General features: G+C 37.2%; 1 protein-coding gene across 3 annotated transcripts in view; it reads left to right on the top strand.

Annotated features, from left to right (window-relative positions):
- AP3S1 (adaptor related protein complex 3 subunit sigma 1) overlaps nt 1–26401 on the top strand; it is an 88640-nt gene that overhangs the window by 21370 nt on the left and 40869 nt on the right. For all 3 annotated transcript variants that reach the window (XM_049873637.1, XM_049873639.1, XM_049873638.1), the window contains exons 2-3: nt 7692–7783; nt 11314–11425. In XM_049873637.1, coding sequence (XP_049729594.1) covers nt 7692–7783; nt 11314–11425 — 204 coding nt within the window. The remainder of the gene's footprint in view (nt 1–7691; nt 7784–11313; nt 11426–26401) is intronic.

The following is a 26401-nucleotide window of genomic DNA, read 5'->3' as shown; positions in this document are numbered from 1 at the left end:
AGTTCTACTCTGTCATATAGGATCGCTATGAGTCAGAATCAACTCAACGGCATATAACAACAACCACCACCACCAAAATGTTGACAGTTCAGATCTATACCAAAGCGCTTCTGGAGAAAGGCCTGGTGATTGGCTTCTGTAAGGTCACGGTCTTGAAAGCTGTGTGGAACAGTTCTGCTCTGCACACATGGAGCCACTAGGAATCAGAATTGACTTGTCAGCAACTGATTTGGTTTTTTTGTTTGTTTCTTTAGGGAGTTTGGATTTTAGGTCAGATGGAAACTGGGGGTCTTTAAGAAAGAAAGTAACAAATACTGTATCTTTTTAGGAAGTAGTTCTGATGAGAATTCTGTCGTATTGTACTGTGGTGGCTAGTGTGTTGCTGTGGTGTTGGACGCTATGCCCCTGATATTTCAAACACCAGGAGGGTCACCCATGGTGGACAGGTCTCAGTGAAGTTTGCCGACTAACACAGATGAGGAAGAAGAACCCAGTCATCTACTTATGAAAAAATTGACCAGTGAAAATCTTATGATTAGCAGGAGAACACGGTCTAATATAGCGATGAAAGATGAACCCCTCAGGTTGGAAGGCACTCAAAATACAACTGGGAAAGAGATGCCTCCTCAAAGTAGAGTCAACCTTAATGACGTGGATGGAGTCAAGCCTTCGGGACCTGCATTTGCTGATGTGGCATGACTCAAAATGAGAAGAAACAGCTGCAAACATCCATTAATAATCAGAATGTGGAATGTACGCAGTATGAATCCAGGGTAATTGGGAATCATCAAAAATGAAGTAGACCACATAAAGGTCGATATTCTAGGCATTAGTAAGCTGAAATGGACTAGTATTGACAATTTTGAATCAGACAACCATGGGGTCTGCTATGCCGGGAATGAAAAATTGAAGAGGAATGGCATTGTGTTCATTGCCAAAAGAACATTTCAAGATCTGTCCTGAAGTACAACACTGTCAGTAATAGGATAATATCCATACACCTAAAAGGAAGAACATTTAATATGACTACTATTTAGATTTACACACCAACCGCTAATGCCAAAGATGAGGAAATTGAAGATTTTTACCAACTTCTGTAGCCTAAAATTGATCACACATACAATCAAGGTGCATTGATAATTATTGATAATTGGAATGAGAAAGTTGGAAACAAAACAGAAGGATCAATAATTGGAAAATATGGTTTTGGTTATGGAAATGATACCAGAGATTGCAGGGTAGAATTTTGCAAGACCAGTAACTTACTCATTGTAAATACCTTTTTTCAACAACATAAACAACAACACACAGGAATACATAGGAATCACACTGACTACATATATGAAAAGAGTTGATGGAAAAGCTCAATATCACCAGTCAGAACAAGGCCAGGGACCAACTGTGGAACAGACCATCAGTTGCTCATATGCAAGTTCAAGTCGAAGGTGAAGAAAATTATAACAAGTCCACGAGAGCCAAAGTATGACCTTGAGTATACCTTCCCTGAATTTTTTAGAGACCATCTCAACAATAGATTTGATGCATTGAACACAAATGACCGAAGACCAGATGAGTTGTGGGATGACATCTAAGGACATTATACATGAAGAGGGCAAGAGATCATTAAAAAAGACGGGAAAGAAAGAAAAAACCAAAACGGATGGCAGAAGAGACTCTGAAACTTGCTTTTGAATACGGAGTACCTGAAGTGAACAGAAGAAGTGAGGAAATAAAAGGACTGAGCAGATTTCAAAGGGTGGCTTGATAAGACAAAGTAAAGTGTTATAATGAAATGTGCAAAGACCTAGAGTTACAAAACCAAAAGGGAAGAACGAGTTCAAGCTGAAAGAACTGAAGAAAAACTTCAAGCCTCGAGTTCCAATACTGAAGAATTCTAAAGAAAAAATTACCCAAATCTATTGCTGTTGAGTCTATTCTAACTCAAACGACCCAATAGTAAAAAGTAGAAATGCCCCATAGGATTTCCAAGGAGTGGCTAGTGCATTCAAACTGCTGACCTTCTGGTTATCAGCCGAGCTCTTAATCACTGTACCACTAGGGCTTCTCAAGGATTATATGGGCAAAATATTGAATGACACAGGAAGCATCAAAAGAAGGTGGAAGGAATGCACAGAGTCACTGTACCAAAAAGAACTGGTTGATGTTCACAACCATTTCAGGAGGTAGCATGTGATCGAGAACCGAAAGTATTGAAGAAAGAAGTCCAAGTTGCATTGAAGTTGAAGAACAAGGCTCCAGGAATTGTTAGAACACCAGCTGAGATGTTCAGCAAATGGATGCAACGCCATAAGCACTCACTATGCCAAGAAATTTGGAAGACAGCTGCCTGGCCAACCGACTAGAAGAGAACCTTATTTGTACCCATTCCAAAGAAGGGTGATCCAAGAGAATGCAGAAATTATTGAACAATATCGTTAGCATCACACACAAGTAAAATTTTGTAGACCATTCAAAAGTGGTTGCAGCAGTACGTCAACAGGGAGCTACCAGAAATTCAAACTGGATTCAGAAGAGGATATCGAACGAGAAATATCATTGCTGGTATTAGATGGATCTTGGCTGAAAGCAGAGGATACCAGAAGGATGTTTACAATGGCCTTCATCTGTGTGGATCATAACAAATTATGGGTAACATTGCAAAGAATGGGAAATCTAGAACACTTAACTTGTGCTCATGAGGAACCTGTACATATACCAAGAGGCAAATGTTTGAACAGAACAAGGGGATATTGAGTGGTTTAAAGTCAGGAAAGGTGTGTGTCAGGGTTGTATCCTTTCACCATACTTATTCAATCTGTATACTGAGCAAATAATCCAAAAATCCAGACTGTATGAACAAGAGCATGGCATCAGAATTCGAGAGACTCATTAACAGCCTCTGATATGCAGATGACACAACCTCGCTTGCTGAAAGTAAAGAGGACTTGAAGTACTTACTGATGAAGATCAAAGATCACAGCCTTCAGTATGGATTACACCTCAACATAAAGAAAACAAAAATCCTCACAACTGAACCAATAAGCAGCATTATGATAAATGGAAAAAAGATTGAAGTTGTCAAGGATTTCATTCTACTTGGATCCACAATCAGTGCCCATGGAAGCAGCTGTCAAGAATTCAAATACCACCTTTCAGCCAAATAAGAAACAGCGCTATAAGCTAAACAGTAAAATCTGGAAGAATGTGCTCCTTAGAACAATAGACCATACAAAACTAAAAGGGCAACATTTATCCAAAACCAATGATGAGAACACAGGAAGGGACAGGGAAAGTGCATTAATGGAAATGGGGAACCCAGGGAGGAAATGGGGAGAGTGCTGACACATTATGGAGATTGCAACCAACGTCACAAAACAATTCGTATAAGAATAATTGACCAGAAAATTATTTTCCTATTTAAACTTTCACCTAAAGCACAATAAAATTAATTAAAAAAAAAAAAAAGTCTTACTGAATTGGGCAAATCTGCTGCAAAAGGCTCCTTGAAAGTGTTAAAAGTAAAGATGTCACTTTGAAAACTAAGGCGTGCCTGACCCAAGCCACGGTATTTTCAATTACCTCACATGCATGTGAAAACGGGGCAGTGAATAAAGAAGACTGAAGGAGAATTGACACCTTTGAATTATGGCATTGAAGAGCATTGAATATACCATGGACTGCCAGAAGAACAAACAAATCTGTCTTGGAAGAAGTACAGCCAGAATGCTCTTTAGAAGCCAGCAGTGTTGTCATTGTATGCTGTCAAGTTGATTTTGATTCATAGTGACCTCATCTGACACAGTAGAACTTCCTCTTAGGTTTTTCCTAGCTGTAATCATGGGAGCAAATTGTCTTTCTCCTGCTTTTCCACTGGGTGAGTTCAAACTGCCGACCTTTCAAATAGCAGCCAAGCGCTTAACTGTAGCACCAGGGCACCTTTAGTAAACGTTAAACCTACTTTATCGGAAGCTTCAAACGTCTCCTTCTTCCATTCAAATATAAGTTAGTTACCTGAACCATTTATAACTTTACTGCTCTACTTTCTTGTTAAACAATGGACTTTGTCGTTTTTAGGTGCCTTCGAGTTGCTTCCAACTCAAAGCGATGTACAATGGAACGAAACACTGCCTGATCCTGTACCATCCTCCCAGTCATTTCTGTGCTTGAGCCCATTTTTGCAGCCACTGTGTCAGTCCATCTCATTGAGGGTCTTCCTCTTTTTTGCTGACCCTCTACTTTACCAAGCATGGTGTCCTTTTCCAGATTGGTCCCTCCTGATAACATGTCCAAAGTACAAGATCCAGAGTCTCACCCTCCTTGCTTCCAAGGAGCACTCTGACTGTACTTCTTCCAAGACTTGTTCGTTCTTCTGGCAGTCCATGGTATATTCAGTATTCTTAGCCAACACCATAATTCAAAGGCAGCAATTCTTCAGTCTTCCTTACTCATTGTCTACTTTTGGCATGCGTATGAGGCCATTGAAAATACTATGGCTTATGTCAGGTGCACCTTAGTCCTCAAAGTGACACCTTTACTTTTTAACACTTCAAAGAGTCTCTTGAGCAAATATGCCCAATGCAGTACATTGATTTCTTAACTGCTGCTTCCATGGGTGTTGATTGTGGATCCAAGTGAATGGAATCCTTGATGCTGTCAATCTTTTCTCCATTTGCAATGATGTTGCTTATTGGTCCAGTTGTGAGGATTTTTGTTTTCTTTATGTTGAGGTGTAATCCACACTGAAAGCTGTAGTCTTTGATCTTCATCAGTAAGTGCTTTAAGTCCTCTTCACTTTCGGCAAGTCAGGTTATGTCGTCTGCATATCACAGGTTAATGAGTCTTCCTCCAATCCTGATGCCATGTTCTCATTCATATAGTCTGGATTCTTGACTTATTTGCTCAGCATGCAGATTGAATAAGTATGGTGAAAGGATACAACCCTGATGCACACCTTTCTGGACTAAAATCCTTGTAGCATCCCCCTGTTCTGTTTGAATGACTACCTCTGTGTACAACTTCTTCATGTGTACAATTAAGTGTTCTGGATTTCCATTCTTTGCAGTGTTATCAATAATTTGTCAGGATCTACACAGTCCAATGTCTTTGCATAAGCAGTAAAACAGAGGTAAACATCTTTCTAGAATTTTCTGCTTTCAGCCATGATCCATCAGACATCAGCAGTGATATCCCTCTTTCCAAGTCCTCATCTGAATTCACCTTCAACTTCTGGCAGTTTTCTGTCTGTGTACTGCCACAACTGCTTTTAAATGATCTTCAGCAAAATTTTACTTGTGTGTGATGTTATTGATATTGTTTGATAATTTCCACATTCTGTTGGATCACCTTTGTTTGGAATGGGTACCGATATGAATCTCTTCCAGTTGGTTGACCAGGAAGTTGTTTTCCATATTTCTTGACAGAGACAGGTGAGTACCTTTGGCGCAGCACACTTTTGTTGAAACATCTCAATAATTCCGTCAATTCTTGGAGCCTCGTTTTTTATCATTCCCTTCAGTGCAGCTTGAACTTCTTCCTTTAATACCATTGGTTCTTGATCATATGCTACCCCCTGTGAATGTCAGCTGGTTCTTTTTGTTGTAGTGACTGTGTATTCCTTCTATCTTCTTTTGATGTTTCCTGCATCATTTAATATTTTACTTGTAGAATCCTTCAATATTGCAAATTGAGGCTTGAATTTTTTCTTCAGTTCTTTCAGCTTGAGAAATGCCGAGTGTATTCTTCCCTTTTGGTTTTTTGACTCCAGGTCTTTGCATATTTCATTATAATACTTTGTTTTTTCGAGCCGCCCTTTGAAATCTTCAGTTCTTTTCCTTCGTCATTTCTTCCATTCACTTTAGGTACTCTAAGTTCAAGAGCAAGTTTCAGAGTCTCCTCTGTTATCCATTTTGATCTTTTCTTTCTTTACTGTCTTTTTAATGATCTTTTGCTTTCTTCATGTATGATGTCATTGATGTCATCCCACAACTCATCTGATCTTTGATCATTAGTGTTCAATGCATGAAATATATTCTTGAGATTGTCTGTAAATTCAGGTGTGATATATTCACAGTTGTGTTTTGGCTCTCGTGGACTTGCTCTAATTTTCTTCAGCTTCAAATTGAACTTGCATATGAGCAATTGATGGTCTGTTCCTCAGTCAGCCCCTGGCCTTGTTCTGACTGATGATATCAAGCTTTTCCATTGTCTCCATGGATGTAGTCAGTTTGATTCCTGTGTATTCCATCTGACAAGGCCCACGTGCATAGCCATTCATGTTGTTAAAAAAAGGTATTTGCAGTGAATAAATAGTTGGTCTTGCAAAATTCTATCACGCAATCTCTGTCATTGTTTCTATCACCAAGGCTGTTTTCCAACTGCAGATTCTTCTTTGTTTCCAGCTTTCACATTCCAATCACTAGTAATTATCAATACATCTTGATTTCAAGTTTGATCATGTGCAGAAGTTCATAAAAATGTTCATTTTCCTCATCTGTGGCTTTAGTGGTTAGTGTGTAAATTTGAATAATAATTATATTAACTGGTCCTCCTTATAGGCATGTGGATATTATCATATCATTTACAAAGTTGTACTTGAGGATAGATCTTGAAATGTTGTTTTTTACGATGAATACAATGCCATTCCTTGTCAATTTGTCATTCCCAGCATAGTAAATCATATTTTTTCCTTTTCAAAATGGCCAAAACCAGTCAATTTCAGTTCACTAATGCCTAGAATATCGGTCTTTATGTGGTCAATTTAACTTTTGACAATTTCCAATTTTTCTAGATTCATACTTCGCACATCCACGTTTCAATTAGCAATGGATATTTGTAGCTGTTTCTTCTTTTGAGTTGTGCCACTTCAACAAATGAAGATCCTGAAAGCTTAACTGTATCCATGTCATTAATGTGACTCTACTTTGAGGAGGCAGCTCTTCTCCAGTTGTCTTTTGAGTGCCTTCCAACCTGAGAGGCTCATCTTTCAGCACTATACCAGACAGTGTTCCGCTGGTATTTATAAGGCCTTCACTGGCCAGTTTTTTCAGAAGTAGACCACCAGGTCCTTCTTTCTAGTCTGTTTTTGTCTGGAAGCTCTCCAAAACCTGTCCACCGTGGGTGACCCTGCTGGTATTTTGAAATACTGAAAGCATAACTTGCAACATCACAGCAACAAACTGAGAGACGTGTAGGGGAACTTTGAGTAGGTAATGTCTGATGTCCCTCTTGGAGCCCTGCTGGACAGGAGTTAATTGCTCAGCTACTAGCTAAAAGGCTGGCTTTTTGAATCCACCATCTGCTTCTTGGAAACCCTATGGCGCAGTTCTGCTTTGTCCTATAAGGTCACTATGAGCAGAAATCCACCCGATGACAACAGGTTAATAATCCCTTTTACTAGATTTTATAATTCATCTCTTCAATATTTTTCTTCATGGTTTTTTGAAACTTAGAAGAAAGGTAGTTTTATTGTAGTAGTAAATTAAAGTGTTTTTTTTAATCAAAAAATGTTAGGTTTTTTTTTTGTAAGGTGTGATTTATTCAAGTATACTTTAATGTTATCTAAATTATTTCTCAAGGACTCCTTTCTTAGATGAATTTCTGGACTGATATTGCTACCTTGTATTTTTTAAAAATTTTACATGCTGTTAAATTTATGAACTTAATCCTAATGTATGTGAATTGTTCTTTCTCAGAGTGAAGATACACAACAACAAATCATCAGGGAGACATTCCACTTGGTTTCTAAGAGAGATGAAAATGTTTGTAATTTCCTAGAAGGAGGATTGTAAGTAAAGCATTTCATAGGCATTTATAATCTTTGACTATATCATTAAAATATGTACTGTTTAATTCAGTTATAGTGAAAGTGTCCTAATTTTGATTATTTGGAATAGATCAATTAATTACTACCTGTGTTAGTTATGGAGCCCTGGTAGTGCAGTGGTTAGTAGCTTGGCTGCTAGACGAAGGTCAGCAGTTTAAATCCACCAGCTGCTCCTTGGAAACCCTATAGGGCAGTTCTACTCTGTCCTATGGTGTCACTATGAGTTGGAATTAACTCGACAGCAATGAGTTTGGTTTTTGTTTTTATGTTAGTTGTAAATCTGACTTAAAGTTTTTTTATAACACACAATCTTTTTTAGTTTTTCTTTTTAAAATTCTTATAAGGGCATTTTATATAAAGGTAATATATGATAAAAATTAAAACATCAAAGGAAGTATAAAATGTAAAATAAATCTCCCTCTCTGAATCTTGGAAACCCTGGTGGCATAGTGGTTAGGTGTTAACCAAAAGGTTGGCAATTCAAATTCACCAGGTGCTCCTTGGAAACTGTGTCCTATAGGGTCACTGTGAGTTGGAATCAACTTGATGGCAATGGGTTTTCTCCCAATCTTAGTCCTTCTTCCTAGTTTCTTGTGTTTCCTTCTAGAAAATTAACTTTGTGTTGACTCTCATGTGAAAGTATAACATTAAATTTTTTTTACTTTTGAGATTACACTGTATATGCTGGTTTGCATGTTGCTTGTTTTCATGTAACATTTTTTAAAACTTTACATGTAAACACAACAGAGCGGCCTCATTCTTTTTAATGACTACAGTGTGTTCTTTAGGCATAATTACCTGTTCATATATCATATGTTGTCTCTGTATATGTGCGTGTGTGTGTATGCAAGGAGAGGAATTAAATTAAGCTAATAGGTTTCTCCATTTTTAAAATAAATAAGAATCACTTATAATTATCTTGCCATCTATTATAAATACTTTGAAATGAATCGCTGCTTTGAAATCAGGTTACTCTCCAATAGTTGAATAAATTTCATCTCCTATGTTTATGTAATTAATATTCTTCATAAGATACTTCCTCATGGACAGTTTGAAAACCATGCTGATCCCCATTATGAGTAATCACAGGTTAGTTATGGAAACCTAGACTTTTCTATATTTTAATGGGTATGATGCATATAATGCAAAACAGTTCATTTCACGGAATTCATTCTTGTCTGACTATAGAGTACTTTCATCATGTAGAAAACTTAATTTCTTAAAAGGTTATGTAATGTTACACTTGAAATATATAAATGAACTTACGAGCTTATAAATTTTTCTATTAACTCAGGGCGTCCCATTTAATACTTGAGACAAGTGTACCTGCTTTCTGTTTTATATCTAATTTTACTCATTTTTCTTCTTTTTTTTAGTCTATGGAGTTAGCCTCTTAATCTCTTATCTCATAGGAAACTTATCACCCAGCACAGTACACTGTATATAGTAGACGTGCAAGAACCTGATTGATCTAACTAGGGCACTGCTTGAACTAGAAAAATTATATCTGGAATTTGCGATGTTCATTTCCAACCTTATGAAAGGTAGAAACCAAATGTTTGTGTCAGAATCTGGTCCAGTTCTAGTTTTATCACTAATGAGCTTGGTTTCCTTGGTCGAGTTACTTAAATTGTTGGGTTTCAGTTTTCTCTTTAAAATGAAAATTTCCGGCAAGAGGATTTGTAAGATTTTACGGTCATATGTGGTGTATTAAATTCCACAGGGAGCCCTGGTGACGCCTTGGTTAAGCGCTTGGCTGTTAACCAAAAGATTGACAGTTCAAACCCACCAGCTGGTCCTTGGAAGAGAAATGGGACAGTCTGCTTGACAGTCTGCTTCCATAAGGTTTATGCCTAGGTAACCTTATGGAGCAGTTAGTTCTATCCTGTCTTACACGGTCGCTTTGAATCAGAATTGACTTGATGCCAGTGGGTTTGGTTTGATTTTTTGGTTTACTATGCTAGATAATTGCTTCTGTAAAAAAGATAATTAAATTATATTTATAGACTATGATTTCAATTGTTCCCATAAAGAGACAAAAAAGAACATAAACAGCAGGTTTTGATTCATCCTTAATATTATGATTATCTTAAATTTTTATTTTGCTTTGCTTTAAGAGGACAAAACTTTTGAAAACTTTAAGCTTCAATATACCTATTAATAAGAAAGCAAAGATATTAATATGGCAACCACATATTTTGCCTTTAAATACACAATTTTATCTTTAAACTGTAGTAAATACTGATGATAAATACTGATACAAATTCTGGTATGGAATGTAATAAACCCCCCCCAAAAACCAAGCCCACTGCCATCGAGTTGTTTCTGACTCATGGCGACCCTATAGGATTTTTAAATTATTGTCAAAAATCATTTCCACTTTTGCTATTTGAGGACATAAAAATAGTATATGTTGAGAGAAGTTGTTTGGTTTCAATAGCTTATAAGTTTAGTGTTATTTTTACTGAGTAAGAAATAGGTGCTATTTTCCTGTGTCCTATTTGAATGTTCAGTTAGCTTTGATTATATTTAGCTTTGATTTTTAAATTGTTAGTGTTAAAGGCTCATTTGAGAATATGAATTATTACAAATTTAACTCTGAAATCACTGAGATATGTTTTAAAAAAATGTAAAATGTTTGGAATGGACCTGAATTATGATTTAAAAAATGCTGAAATTCTAATCAATATAAATAAAAATACTTGATGAAAGAATTAAGTATCTCTTAATTCAGTTTTCTTGCATTTATATTCCAAAACAAAATGTATTCTTGGAGGACATCTTGATGGTAAATCTATCCAAAACTTAAATATTCTTTTTTTTTTTTTTCCTAGTTCATAATCAGTCTTAAGCTGTGTAACTTACTGTGATCTTTATGGAGTAAAATCTAGTAAGGACTTAGAAATGCCCTATGATCTGATTTCTGCGTGCTTCTTTGAACTCAGTGTTTGCTATTCTTTCCTTGTACACTGACCGACCTTCTTCTGTTCCTTGAACATACATAGTTTGTTCTTGATGAAATGACCTTTTTATTAGTTCTACCTTTACCTGAAATATTCTCCTCTAAATATTTTCATGTCCAACTTATTAGATGTCAGCCTAAATGTCACTTTTATATTATTACCTGGTCTGAAGTAGCAAATCCACCAATATGGTGTCATCCTATTTTGATTATGTAGCATCTTCCATTACTTGATAATTTTCTTACTTATTTGTTACACCTCACCGACTATCAGTGCCTGGCACATAGAAGGTACTCAGTAAATATTTTAATGAATTAATGAACTAAAATTAAGCACCAACTTCATTTACTTGAAAACAGGCCACCTGAATTTATTCAGTCCTCTGAAACAAGCTCACTTGAATGCTTTTGCGATTAAATGTTAGCTTTCATTTTATAAAAGAAACGAATTATCAAGTTGCTTGAACTAATGAAAATGTTCTGCATTTTGTTCCCTATAACATTCCAGTTGTTTTGTTTTGTCATTTAGGTTAATAGGAGGATCTGACAACAAACTGATTTATAGACATTACGCAACGTTATATTTTGTCTTCTGTGTGGATTCTTCAGAAAGTGAACTTGGCATTTTAGATCTAATTCAAGTAAGTTAACACATGCCTCTTACTTTCTTAAGTAACAGTTTTGGCATTCTTATTAAAAAAAAACTTGTATGTTCTGAATTTTCTAAAATGACTTTTTTTTTTGGTAAGACATAAGATGTTCCATAGTAGATATTGGGTGGGTGAAAGAGGAACAAAGGATGGAGAAACACATAGACTAATTTAATTGGGTTAAGACTAATCACAAGTCATCTCATCCTGCCCTTCTTTCCTGTTTGTGTAAGTCCAAGAAGCCCAAGACTAGTGAGTCTCTAACAATGTGTGGCTCTGCATACCACAACCCAAATGACCCCCAAACCTACCCCTCCTTGTCTCCTGAAAATCTTTCATACTGTCCCTGGGACTCAAGGTCAGTCATCAGCAAGCTCCTCTTTATCTTCAACCTCTTCTGTTAACATTACATTTACCTTTTTTGTTCTAACTTAAATCTGGCTTCCCTAGTGACACTACCTGCAACTCTTTCAGGTGCTAGCCGTTTTCTGTCCCACTTCCCATATACCAGTATACCTGGAGGTGCTCTCTTTGCTTCTCATTGATACTTCAAGAGCATTTTCTCTTCTAAAACTCCTCCAACTTTGACTCTCATATTATAAACTATACCACCTTCTACCCATCCTGTTGTAGGCATTTCTCATTCCTACCTCCCATTCATTGAAGATTTTGTAAAGAACTTATCAAGGATATGAGACTTTACCCTGCTTGAAAGCTAACAGATTAACCTGCCACAGTTTCATGGAGGCTGGCAGAGGATGTAAGACTTCTTGGCTAGAGACACATGATTTTATTACTAACAACAGGAGCAATAGCCAGAGTAAAAGCATTTGCTTGCGTTGGTTCCCTGAATCATAGTTCCTAACAGGTGATGGAAGTGGGCCATATGATACCTGCATACCCAGTGGGTTGAGTTACAGAAGAAGAACTTCAAACTTGGGGACCTGGAATCTTTTATAGTGGGCACTAAACATATCTATCTTTTGTCCCAGAAGAAGACGCCCTTTCTTTCAGGGGTGTAGGTAAACCTACCGTTTGCTCCGGAGGGAAAGACTCTGTTTTCCAACGCTGTTTGGTGTACAAATACCCTTGAAAATACAGTTCAGAACAAAAGCAGTCAGTGCCTCTGCTTATAATATATACAGAAATGACAGACACATGGAGAATTGTCCGGCAACAGATTTCAGTTCCTAGTTCAATAACATTCACTCACACATTACTTGTGTTATAATTCTTGGTGATTTCAATATTCATATAGATAATTCTTTCAATACCCCGGTGTCTTCAAACCTGGAACTTCTCTTCTCCAATAAATTTGTCCTCTACCTCACCTCAATGCTTACTTCTAGACCTTGTTGTTACCCAAACCACAGCCCCTCCTTCATCTCAGTTTCACATATTCCACTGTCTGCTATCTCTTAAGTTTTAATATCACTATTTTTGTTACTCCAACAATTCTTCAAGCCTTTTTGGGACCCTTAGTTTTTTTCTCATCATCCCTGACCCTCCTGATGTCATACTTTACCTAAATTCCATGATCAGTCATTGTTATCATAGCTTTGTATGCACTCAGCTCTTTGTCTGGATTATTGCACTTATAAAAAGTTGAATTGCCAGAGGTTGTGTAATACATGTATATTTATAACAATGACAAAAATAGTAAGAGTAGCTTTTGAGGCTGCTTATGTACAAGTAAATACCTCATGGGATTTAGATCTTTGGTTTAGAGGTTTAGGGTCATGGTTTCATGGGACATCCCAGTTAATTGGCCTAATAACATGTTTAGTGCTTCTGTTCTACCTCCTAGTTCATTGTGTAGTGCCTGGGGTATTAAAAGTTTGCAAGCAGCCATCCAAGGCACAACAGTTCCTCTCTATTTGCCTGGAGGAACAGAGGAAGAAGAGTCAGGAATAGGAGGAGCAAATGGAATGTGTGGCTAATTGCCTTCTTTGCTGTGAGACCAGAACAAAACTAGGTGGTGCCCAGCTACCATTACTGAGCATTTTGATAAAAGATTCTATTGAAGAATCCTGATGAGAAGTAGAAAAGTGCAGAACAGAATTTCATATTCTCATGGATTCCAGCATTTCTGGAGCCTTGGAAGCTGGATAAATCCCTGAAACTATTGTGCAGAAATATCCCTTGAGGTCTTCTTAAAGCCAAACAATAGTTTAGCTTAACAGTAAAGAATATCTACCTTGAGCATTAAGATCTTTTAATATCTATCTCTATCTATGTGGGATGAAATTGATAACAGCAATTCAAAAGATTAGAAAGGAAATTTAGGGGGCAGTGAGTCTGTGGTAATGGGAGAGGAACAACTCAGAAAAGGAGAGTGAGAATGGTTGCCCAGCTTGAAGAACTTAATGTCACTGAATTGTACACTTAGAAATTGTTGAACTGGTCTGTCTGTGTTCTGCTATGTATATTCTAAATAACAACAAAAATAAATTATTAAAAAAAAAGATAGATGGTGGTGAAGAGATTATACTTTAAGATTAATATGTATAATGAGGCACAATATCACTTTTCTATAACATTTAAAGCTCTGTAAGAGGAGACTTCAAAGAAATTTAGAGCCTAGGGGAATAGGCTGGAAGATCCCTTTGATATATGTTTGCTTTCCTTCTGGAAACTGTTTGAGAAGCACTGCTGAATTTTGTTTTGTACTTTTCTAGTAAAGGAGGAGAGGCCAAATTTTACTTATATATAGATTGGTAATGATATTGTTCTATAATTTCCACATTCGGTTGAATCACCTTTCTTAGGAATAGGCATAAATATGGATCTCTTCATAGCTTTGTATACACTCAGCTCTTTGTCTGGATTATTGCACTTATAAAAAGTTGAATTGGCAGAAGTTCTGTGATATATACATTTATACCAATGACAAAAATAGTCTTCCATATTTCTTGGCATAGACGAATGAGCACCTCCAGCACTGCATCTGTTTGTTTAAACATCTCAATTGGTATTCTGTCAATTCCTCGAGCCTTGTTTTTCACCAGTGCCTTCAGAGCAGCTTGGACTTCTTCCTTCAGTACCATCGGTTCCTGATCATATGCTACCTCTTGAAATGGTTGAACATTGACTAATTCTTTTTGGTATGATGACTCTGTATTCCTTCCATCTTCTTTTGATGCTTCCTGCATCATTTAATATTTTCCCCTAGAACCCTTCAGTATTGCAACTTGAGGCTTGAATTTTTTCCTCAGTTCTTTCAGCTTGAGAAATGCCAAGCGTGTTCTTCCCTTTTGGTTTTCCATCTCCAGCTCTTTGCACATGTCATTATAATACTTTACTTTGTCTTCTCGAGCCACCCTTTGAAATCTGTTCATTTCTTTTACTTCATCAACGGCTACAGCAGTATATCGACAGGGAACTGCAGAAATTCAGGCTGGTTTCAGAAGAGGACAAGGGATATGATTGCTGATGTCAGATGGATCCTGGCTGAAAGCAAAGAATACCAGAAGGATGTTTAGCTATGTTTTATTGACTACGCAAAGACATTCAACTGTGTGGATCATAACAAATTATGGATAACATTGCAAAGAATGAGAGTTCCAGAACACTTAATTGTACTCATGAGGAACTTTTACATAGATCAAGAGGCAGTTGTTTGGACAGAACAAGGGGATACTGATCGGTTTAAAGTCAGGAAAGGTGTGCATCAGGGTTGTATGCTTTCATCATACCTATTCGATCTGTATGCTGAGCAAATAATCCGAGAAGCTGGACTATTTGAAGAAGAACAGGGCATCAGGATTGGAGGAAAACTCATTAACAACCTGCGTTATGCAGATGACACAACCTTGCTTGCTGAAAGCGAAGAGGACTTGAAGCACTTACTAATGAAGGTCAGAGACCACAGCCTTCAGTATGGATTGCACCTCAATATAAAGAAAACAAAAATCCTTACAACTGGACCAGTAAGCAACATCATGATAAACGGAGAAGAGATTGAAGTTGTCAAGGATTTCATTTTACTTGGATCCACAATCAACAGCCCCGGAAACAGCAATCAAGAAGTCAAATGACCCATTGCATTGGGCAAATCTGCTGCAAAGGACCTCACTAAAGTGTTGAAAAGCAAAGATGTTACCTTGAAGACTAAGGTGCGCCTGATCCAAGCCATGGTATTTTCAATCACGCCATATGCATGTGAAAGCTAGACAGTGAATAAGTAAGACCAAAGAAGAATTGATGCCTTTGAATTGTGGCGGTGGCAGAAAATATTGGATATACCATGGACTGCCAAAAGAATGAACAAATCTGTCTTGGAAGAAGCACAACCAGAATGCTCCTTAAAAGCAAGGATGGTGAGACTGCATCTTACATACTTTGGACACGTTGTCAGGAGGGATCAGTCCCTGGAGAAGGACATCATGCTTGGCAAAGTAGAGGGTCAGCAAAAAAGAGGAGGACCCTCAATGAGGTGGATTGACACAGTAGCTGCATAACAACGATTGTAAGGATGGCACAGGACCAGGAAGTGCTTTCGTTCCATTTTGCATAGGGTCGCTATGAGTTGAAACCGACTCAAAGGCACCTGACAACAACAACAATAGACTGGTAACAGTAAAGGGTTGATTAGGACTATATATCACATTGCTTTTTAACTGTTTATTATTACATTTGTTTATCCCATAAAGAGAGTTGTTAATTCATTATATTGTTATCTCAGGGAAGCTTTGTGTTTTAGAAAAAGATTTTTTAAATATGACACTGTGCTTTGTATTTCTTTCTCAATTATCCATGTCTGAAGAGAACCAAACTGGTAGACATAACATACTGCATTCCAAAACACACCGTTTCTTTTTTACTGTCCTGAACTATTTAGTGGAATTATAAAAGGCAAAAGAAGAGAAAGTAATCTATTTCAAATTCAATTTTAATGAATAAAAATATTGCAATAAGAAAAACAAACACAAATGCGGCTTTTCCTAGAGGTAGATCAGAAGTATTTTGCATTTACTCACTAGCGCCATCATGGATGCTGTGGTTGACCTTAATGGTTATGATAGGACAGTCGTTGCATCTCAGAGTGGAATTTGATGGGGAGTTGTCAGAGAACAGATATCCTACATCATTATCTGAAGTAAATACTATTATCTGTTCATAGAAAGTGAAACTATCTGTTGTATTTTGCAAAATATTTTGGCCATTAATGTTCAATATTAATTCATTTTGATATTAGATAAGATAAAAGAGGATTTCAGGAGAATTCATGTCATCTTCCATTATTAAAGAAACCCTTTTGAGTTAGCACACGCTAATCTATTATGTCACCAAAAAGAAGGAAAGTAAGAAAGAAAAGTTCTGTACTTTATACGTAGTGACTCTGCCACTATGAACATGGTGGAAGTTCTGTAGTTGCTGGCTTTGTCCTGGAATTACCACAGATCCTTAAAGACCTAGGAGGGAGTGGTGAGCATGCATGTGACAGTCACTTCAAAAACACTGATTAAATGAACAAACAAAAAGGAAGTGAATACCTTATCGCTTCTGCTTCTGTTTCATCAAACGGGTATTGAAAGTGTATTTGGAACTGATTTCCTTGGTTTTTCCAACCTCTAGTTTTGAGAAAGACAACTTCAGTAAAAAGTAAAAGAAAATTATAAAAGGAGTTTAGACCAAAACCTCCTGACTTCACATATTTTTTAGAGAACAGATTAAGAAAACAAAGCATCAATACATAATTTCTAAACATGTATTTAATTTTGATTTTTTAAAGTTAAAAATGAAACCATTCAAATGATATTTGGAAGCATATATTTTATGTAAAGATTTAGTGTTTCTTAGATATGCACATCTCTGATTTAACTGTATATCCTGTGTAAATGTGGGAGAAAGCATTCTTGGTAATTTCATATTAAGTTTATACCAGTATGTCACCAGATTGAATAATTAGCTTCTTTTTTTTTTTTTTTAAATTCTAAGTTGGAAAAAAAGGCATCCCTTTTTTGTTTCTAATATATACTATTTTTAGCGTGATATATTGACTGCTGCTATTTAAAAAAAAAAAAAATACATAAGCAGATTTCAGAGTTAATAGAAACCTTTTTTAAAAGTCCTTTCTGTTATAGAATATCTTTGTTAGAAGTATTAAAATATTTACAGAGTGAGAATAGAAGTTTATTAAATATTAATGTTGGGTTGTTTGAGTGATTTATAAGCAGTCGCATTGCCCTCAATTAGTTTATTATGCCAAGCTGATAATGGAAGCATAAAAGTTCACTGTATAATTTTGAATTCCTGTTAAGTTTTCTGTACCACATGTGACAATTATATCAGCATCAATCTTGCTCCGTTGTAGTTAGGAAAAAATTGAGAACTAACAGATAAACTTTTCTGGAAGTTTCAAAAGGTAATGTTTTGACCACCGTATTAGAATGTTCACTTAAACTAGAACTCCATGTCCATTGCCTGTGTTGTTACTATGATACTGAGTATCAGACTAGCTTTTGTGAAATTATTTTACTTATGGCTGCTAATGCTAATTTAGTGTGATACGCAGCAGGCAGCATCATAATGCTTAGTATCTTTATGTACACTGAATTTTAATCTTTAATTTAGCCTTTGTAGACCTTGAATTTTTTCACCTGTGAAGTATACCTGTTTTGCCATGCTACTTACAGACCTCATGAGATTGTTAGAAAGACGAATGAATTAAAATAATCTAGAAGTGGTTAACACCATTCAGGTTCTGCCATGTACTAGCTGTCATGCTTTGGACAAGTCCTTTAACCTCTTTGACCCTAAGTTTCCTCATCAGAAAAATGGGAGAATAATGATAACAACTCCTGGGGTGGAATGAACTTTAAAAAGAATATTACGAGGCGGGGCCAAGATGGCGGACTAGGTGGACGCTACCGCGGATCCCTCTTGCAACAAAGACTCGGAAAAACAAGTGAATCGATCACATACATAACAGTCTACAAACTCTGAACAACAAACACAGATTTAGAGACGGAGAACGAACAAATACGGGGAGACAGCGATTGTCTTCAGAGCCAGGAGCCAGCGTACCAGCGGACTTTCTGGAAAAACTAGTTTCCCAGTGATGGCTCGGAGACAGCAGTCCATATCAAATCACATAAAGAAGCAGACCATGACAGCTTCTCCAACTCCCCAAACAAAAGAATCAAAATCTTTCCCAAATGAAGATACAATCCTGGAATTATCAGATACAGAATATAAAAAACAAATTTACAGAATGCTTAAAGACATCACAAATGAAATTAGGCTAACTGCAGAAAAAGCCAAGGAACACACTGATAAAACTGTTGAAGAACTCAAAAAGATTATTCAAGAACATAGTGGAAAAATTAATAAGTTGCAAGAATCCATGGAGAGACAGCATGTAGAAATCCAAAAGATTAACAATAAAATTACAGAATTAGACAACGCAATAGGAAGTCAGAGGAGCAGACTCGAGCAACTAGAATGTAGACCGGGACATCTGGAGGACCAGGGAATCAACACCAACATAGCTGAAAAATAATCAGATAAAAGAATTTAAAAAAATGAAGAAACCCTAAGAATCATGTGGGACTCTATCAAGAAGGATAACTTGCGAGTGATTGGAGTCCCAGAACAGGGAGGGGGGACAGAAAACACAGAGAAAATAGTTGAAGAACTCCTGACACAAAACTTCCCTGACATCATGAAAGACAAAAGGATATCTATCCAAGATGCTCATCGAACCCCATTTAAGATTGATCCAAAAAGAAAAACACCAAGACATATTATCATCAAACTTGCCAAAACCGAAGATAAAGAGAAAATTTTAAAAGCAGCCAGGGAGAAAAGAAAGGTTTCCTTCAAGGGAGAATCAATAAGAATAAGTTCAGACTACTCAGCAGAAACCATGCAGGCAAGAAGGGAATGGGACGACGTATACAGAGCACTGAAGGAGAAAAACTGCCAACCAAGGATCATATATCCAGCAAAACTCTCTCTGAAATATGAAGGAGAAATTAAGATATTTACAGATAAACACAAGTTTAGAGAATTTGCAAAAACCAAACCAAGGCTACAAGAAATGCTAAAGGAGATTGTTTGGTCAGATGACCAATAATATCAGGTACCAGCACAATACAAGGTTACAAAACAGAACGTCCTGATATCAACTCAAATAGGGAAAGCACAAAAACAAACAAATTAAGATTAATTCTAAAAAATAAATAAATAAACAAAATAATACACATAATGGAATCATGGAAATCAATAGATATAAGATCACAATAATCAAAAAGAGGGACTAAATATAGGAGGCATGGAATTGCCAGATGGAGAGTGATACAAGGCGATATAGAACGATACAAGTTAGGTTTTTACTTAGAAAAACAGGGGTAAATAATAAGGTAACCACAAAAAGGAATATCAACTCCATAACTCAAGAAAAAAGCCAAGAAAAACGTAACGACTCAACTAACATAAAGTTAAACGTTATGAAAATGGGGATCTCACAATCTACTAAGAAAAACGTCTCAGCACAAAAAAGTATGTGGGAAAATGAAATGGCCAACAACACACATAAAAAGGCATCAAAATGACAGCACTAAAAACTTATTTATCTATACTTACGCTGAATGTAAATGGACTAAATGCACCAATAAAGAGACAGAGAGTCACAGACTGGATAAAGAAACACGATCCGTCTATATGCTGCCTACAAGAGACACACCTTAGACTTAGAGACACAAACAAACTAAAACTCAAAGGATGGAAAAAAATATATCAAGCAAACAATAAGCAAAAAAGAAGAGGAGTAGCAATATTAATTTCTGACAAAATAGACTTTAGACTTAAATCCACCACAAAGGATAAAGAAGGACACTATATAATGATAAAAGGGACAATTGATCAGGAAGACATAACCATATTAAATATTTATGCACCCAATGACAGGGCTGCAAGATACATAAATCAAATTTTAACAGAATTGAAAAGTGAGATAGACACCTCCACATTTATAGTAGGAGACTTCAACACACCACTTTCGGAGAAGGACAGGACATCCAGTAAGAAGCTCAATAGAGACACGGAAGACCTACTTACAACAATCAACCAACTTGACCTCATTGACTTCTACAGAACTCTCCACCCAACTGCTGCAAAATATACTTTTTTTTCTAGTGCACATGGAACATTCTCTAGAATAGACCACATATTAGGTCATAAAACAAATCTGTGCAGAGTCCAAAACATCGAAATATTACAAAGCATCTTTTCAGACCACAAGGCAATGAAACTAGAAATCAATAACAGAAAAACTGGGGAAAAGAAATCAAATACTTGGAAAATGAACAATACCCTCCTGAAAAAAGACTGGGTTATAGAAGACATCAAGGAGGGAATAAGGAAATTCTTAGAAAGCAACGAGAATGAAAATACTTCCTATCAAAACCTCTGGGACACAGCAAAAGCAGTGCTCAGAGGCCAATTTATATCGATAAATGCACACATACAAAAAGAAGAAAGAGCCAAAATCAGAGAACTGTCCCGACAACTTGAACAAATAGAAAGTGAGCAACAGAAGAATCCATCAGGCACCAGAAGAAAACAAATAATAAAAATTAGAGCTGAACTAAATGAATTAGAGAACAGAAAAACAATTGAAAGAATTAACAAAGCCAAAAGCTGGTTCTTTGAAAAAATTAACAAAATTGATAAACCATTGGCTAGACTGACTAAAGAAAAACAGGAAAGGAAACAAATAACCCAAATAAGAAACGAGAAGGACCACATCACAACAGAACCAAATGAAATTAAAAGAATCATTTCAGATTACTACGAAAAATTGTACTCTAACAAATTTGAAAACCTAGAAGAAATGGATAAATTCTTGGAAAAACACTACCTACCTAAACTAACACATTCAGAAGTAGAACAACTAAATAGACCCATAACAAAAAAAGAGATTGAAACGGTAATTAAAAAACTTCCAACAAAAAAAAGTCTTGGCCCGGACGGGTTCACTGCAGAGTTCTACCAAACCTTCAGAGAAGACTTAACACCACTGCTACTGAAAGTATTTCAAAGTATAGAAAAAGACGGAATACTACCCAACTCATTCTATGAAGCTACCATCTCCCTGATACCAAAACCAGGTAAAGACATTACAAAAAAAGAAAATTATAGACCTATATCCCTCATGAACATAGATGCAAAAATCCTCAACAAAATTCTAGCCAATAGAATCCAACAACACATCAAAAAAATAATTCACCCCGATCAAGTGGGATTTATACCAGGTATGCAAGGCTGGTTTAATATCAGAAAAACCATTAATGTAATCCATCACATAAATAAATCAAAAGATAAAAACCACATGATCTTATCAATAGATGCAGAAAAGGCATTTGACAAAGTCCAACACCCATTTATGATAAAAACTCTTACCAAAATAGGAATTGAAGGAAAATTCCTCAACATAATAAAGGGCATCTATGCAAAGCCAACAGCCAATATCACTCTAAATGGAGAGAACCTGAAAGCATTTCCCTTGAGAACGGGAACCAGACAAGGATGCCCTTTATCACCGCTCTTATTCAACATCATACTTGAAGTCCTAGCCAGGGCAATTAGGCTAGACAAAGAAATAAAGGGTATCCGGATTGGCAAGGAGGAAGTAAAACTATCACTATTTGCAGATGACATGATCGTATACACAGAAAACCTAAGGAATCCTCCAGAAAACTACTGAAACTAATAGAAGAGTTTGGCAGAGTCTCAGGTTATAAAATAAACATACAAAAATCACTTGGATTGCTCTACATCAACAAAAAGAACACCGAAGAGGAAATAACCAAATCAATACCATTCACAGTAGCCCCCAAGAAGATAAAATACTTAGAAATAAATCTTACCAAGGATGTAAAAGACTTATACAAAGAAAACTACAAAGCTCTACTACAAGAAATTCAAAAGGACATAGTTAAGTGGAAAAACATACCCTGCTCATGGATAGGAAGACTTAACATAGTAAAAATGTCTATTCTACCAAAAGCCATCTATACATATAACGCACTTCCGATCCAAATTCCAATGTCATATTTTAAGGGGATAGAGAAACAAATCTCCAATTTCATATGGAAGGGAAAGAACCCCCGGATAAGCAAAGCATTACTGAAAAAGAAGAAGAAAGTGGGAGGCCTCACTCTACCTGATTTCAGAACCTATTATACAGCTACAGTAGTCAAAACAGCCTGGTACTGGTACAACAACAGGGACATAGACCAATGGAACAGAATTGAGAACCCAGATATAAATCCATCCATGTATGAGCAGCTGATATTTGACAAAGGCCCAGTGTCAGTTAATTGGGGAAAAGATAGTCTTTTTAACAAATGGTGCTGGCATAACTGGATATCCATTTGCAAAAGAATGAAACAGGACCCATACCTCATACCATGCACAAAAACTAACTCCAAGTGGATCAAAGACCTAAACATAAAGACTAAAATGATAAAGATCATGGAAGAAAAAATAGGGACAACCCTAGGAGCCCTAATACAGGGCATAAACAGAATACAAAACATTACCAAAAATGACGAAGAGAAACCAGATAACTGGGAGCTCCTAAAAATCAAACACCTATGCTCATCTAAAGACTTCACCAAAAGAGTAAAAAGACCACCTACAGACTGGGAAAAATATTCAGCTATGACATCTCAGACCAGTGCCTGATCTCTAAAATCTACATGATACTGTCAAAACTCAACCACAAAAAGACAAACAACCCAATCAAGAAGTGGGCAAAGGATATGAACACACATTTCACTAAAGAAGATATTCAGGCAGCCAACAGATACATGAGAAAATGCTCCCGATCATTAGCCATTAGAGAAATGCAAATTAAAACTATGATGAGATTCCATCTCACACCAACTAGACTGGCATTAATCCAAAAAACAAAATAAGAAATGTTGGAGAGGCTGCGGAGAGGTTGGAACTCTCATACACTGCTGGTGGGAATGTAAAATGGTACAACCACTTTGGAAATCCATCTGGCGCTATCTTAAACAGTTAGAAATAGAACTACCATACAACCCAGAAATCCCACTCCTCGGAATATACCCTAGAGATACTAAGAGCCTTCACACAAACAGATATATGCACACCCATGTTTATTGCAGCTCTGTTTACAATAGCAAAAAGCTGGAAGCAACCAAGGTGTCCATTAACGGATGAATGGGTAAATAAATTGTGGTATATTCACACAATGGAATACTACGCATCGATAAAGAACAGTGACGAATCTCTGAAACATTTCATAACATGGAGGAATCTGGAAGGCATTATGCTGAGCAAAATTAGTCAGAGGCAAAAGGACAAATATTGTATAAGACCACAATTATAAGATCTTGAGAAATAGAAAAAACTGAGAACACATACTTTTGTGGTTACGAAGGGGGGAGGGAGGGAGAGGGTTTTTTATTGATCAATCAGTAGATAAGAACTGCTTTGGGTGAAGGGAAAGACAACACTCAATACAAGGAAGGTCAGCCCAGTTGGTCTGGACTAAAAGCAAAGAGGTTTCCGGGATAAAATGAATGCTTCAAAGGTCAGCGGAGCAGGGGCTGGGGTCTAGGGAACACGGTTTGAGGGGACTTCTAAGTGAATTGGCAAAACAATTCTATTATGAAAACATTCTGCATCCCACTTTGAAATGTGGCGTCTGGAGTCCTAAATGCTAACAAGCGGCTATCTAAGATACATTAATTGGTCTCAACCCACCTGGAGCAAAGGAAAATGAAGAACACCAAGGTCACACGACAACTAAGAACCCAAGAGACAGAAAGGGCCACATGAACCAGAGACCTACATCATCCTGAGACCAGAAGAACTAGTTGGTGCCCGGCCACAATCGATGACTGCCCTGTCAGGGAGCACAACAGAGAACTCCTGAGGGAGCGGGTGATCAGTGGGATACAGACCCCAAATTCTCATAAAAAGACCATACTTAATGGTCTGACTGCGACTAGAGGAATCCCGGCGGCAATGCTCCCCAGACCTTCTGTTGGCACAGGACAGGAACCATCCCCGAAGACAACTCATCAGATATGAAGGGGACTGGGCAGCGGGGGTGGGGAGAGAGATGCTGATGAAGAATGAGCTAATTAAATCAGGTGGACACTGGAGAGTGTGTTGGCAACTCTTGACTGGAGGGGGGATGGGAAGATAGAGAGAGAGGGAAGACGGCAAAAATGGCACGAAACGAGAGACTGAAAGGGCTGACTCAGTAGGGGGAGAGCAAGTAAGAGATGGGAGTAAGATGTATGTAAACTTACATGTGACAGACTGATTGGAATTGTAAATGTTCACTTGAAGCGTAATAAAAGTTAATTAAAAAAAAAAAAATATTACACGTAAAGCCTGGGCTCAGTGGCTGTCAGTGATTTCTATGTAACATTAACGTTTTCATTAAAACTTGTAATACTTCTAAGAAAGGCATGTAATGTATTGTTTCATTAGAGTTTGATAAAGAAGTCCTTTTATCTTTCTCACTTTCTCATTTTTAGAAACATTTGTGACTGTTTTAATTCCATATGCTGTGTGATAATTTAGGATAAATTCTTCATGGTGACACCGTTATGTGATAAGAAAGAAATAGGCTTAACTGGGGAAACTTGTGAGTCAAGAACACTTAAGAAAGATCTTTTGATCTTTCCATTATTGCATAGCAGAGTATTGAGGCAGGTGCTACTAAACACAGCACGGCTCTATGTGCCAGTAGAGGCCCACCCCCCGGCCCCCGCCCTATCATTGTTCTCTTTTATCATGACGACATCAGGTCTAAAAGTGCTCTTGTCAATGAGGCGACAAATACACTTTTAAACAGTGAGCTAAACCAAAAGCGAAACCCAGTGCCATCAAGTCGATTCCGACTGATAGCTATCTAAGAGCCATTGGTTTTTAAGAATTGTCTGGGAAAACCAGCTGCCCGGCACTTGGGGCCTCTGAGAAGTTGCAGCCCTCCTGTTGTGGGGAAAACAAGCCCCTGGTTCCATGGAGAGGAACTTGGTAGTACAGTGGTTAAGCACTAGGCTGCTAACTGAATGGTTGGCAGTTTGAACCCCTCAGTTGCTCTGCGGGAGAAAGATGTGGCAGTCTGCTTCTGTAAAGATTTACAACCTTGGAAACCTTATGGGGGCAGTTCTACTCTGTCCTATGGGGTCACTATGAGTTGGAATTGACTCTACGGCAAAGGGTTAATAGGTTCCATGGAAAGAAAAGTTCTAGTGTAGTCCCTTCTGCTGGAGAAAGAAGGAGCCCTGACCTGGCTGGCTTATTTTCTAGGCAACTCAGAGTGAACATCCAGGGTCATTTTCAGAAAATCCTACTTGCTATACTGTATTATGGTACCAGAATATTAAAACTTTCCATTTTAATAAGATTCGTTTCTCATATATATGTGGGAACCCAACAAAATATTTCTGTAAACAATTTGAATCTGAAATTATTAAAGTGGTTCCAAAACCAAACCAAACCAAACCAGTTGCTCTTGACTCAGTTCTGACTCATGGTGACCCCATGAGGCTATCTATTTACTTGAGAGGCTTTGGCCTGATCTTGGGATTGATTCTTTCCTATCACACTGATAGGATACTGATAGTAGACACTTCATCATATAGACAGAGTGTGGGTCTTATAGCCCACCACCCTAGGTTTGTCATATTACCTTCCTTCTACTTCCAGAAGTCTACGAACTGCACTAAGATGATGGCCAACGTCATTCACTGATTCAGTTGGATCTTGCATTTCCTTTGCTTCCTTGAGGTATTCGTATGCCTTCTTCTTAGTTCCCAAGACACATTAATAGCATTCCATTGGGTCTTTTATTAATTCTTTTGTTCTCTTTGAATTTTATTATCTGATTTAGGTAGATGAAATGCTCTTCTTGTCCCATTTTCCCATTCTGGTTTACAGTTCCTATAGATTGAATTATGCATATCTCTC

Source organism: Elephas maximus, chromosome 2 (genome assembly GCF_024166365.1).
Source record: "Elephas maximus indicus isolate mEleMax1 chromosome 2, mEleMax1 primary haplotype, whole genome shotgun sequence".
Classification (NCBI taxonomy): Eukaryota; Metazoa; Chordata; class Mammalia; order Proboscidea; family Elephantidae; genus Elephas; species Elephas maximus.
Note: the sequence above shows the minus strand (reverse complement) of the source record. Positions and strands in the feature narration are given on the sequence as shown.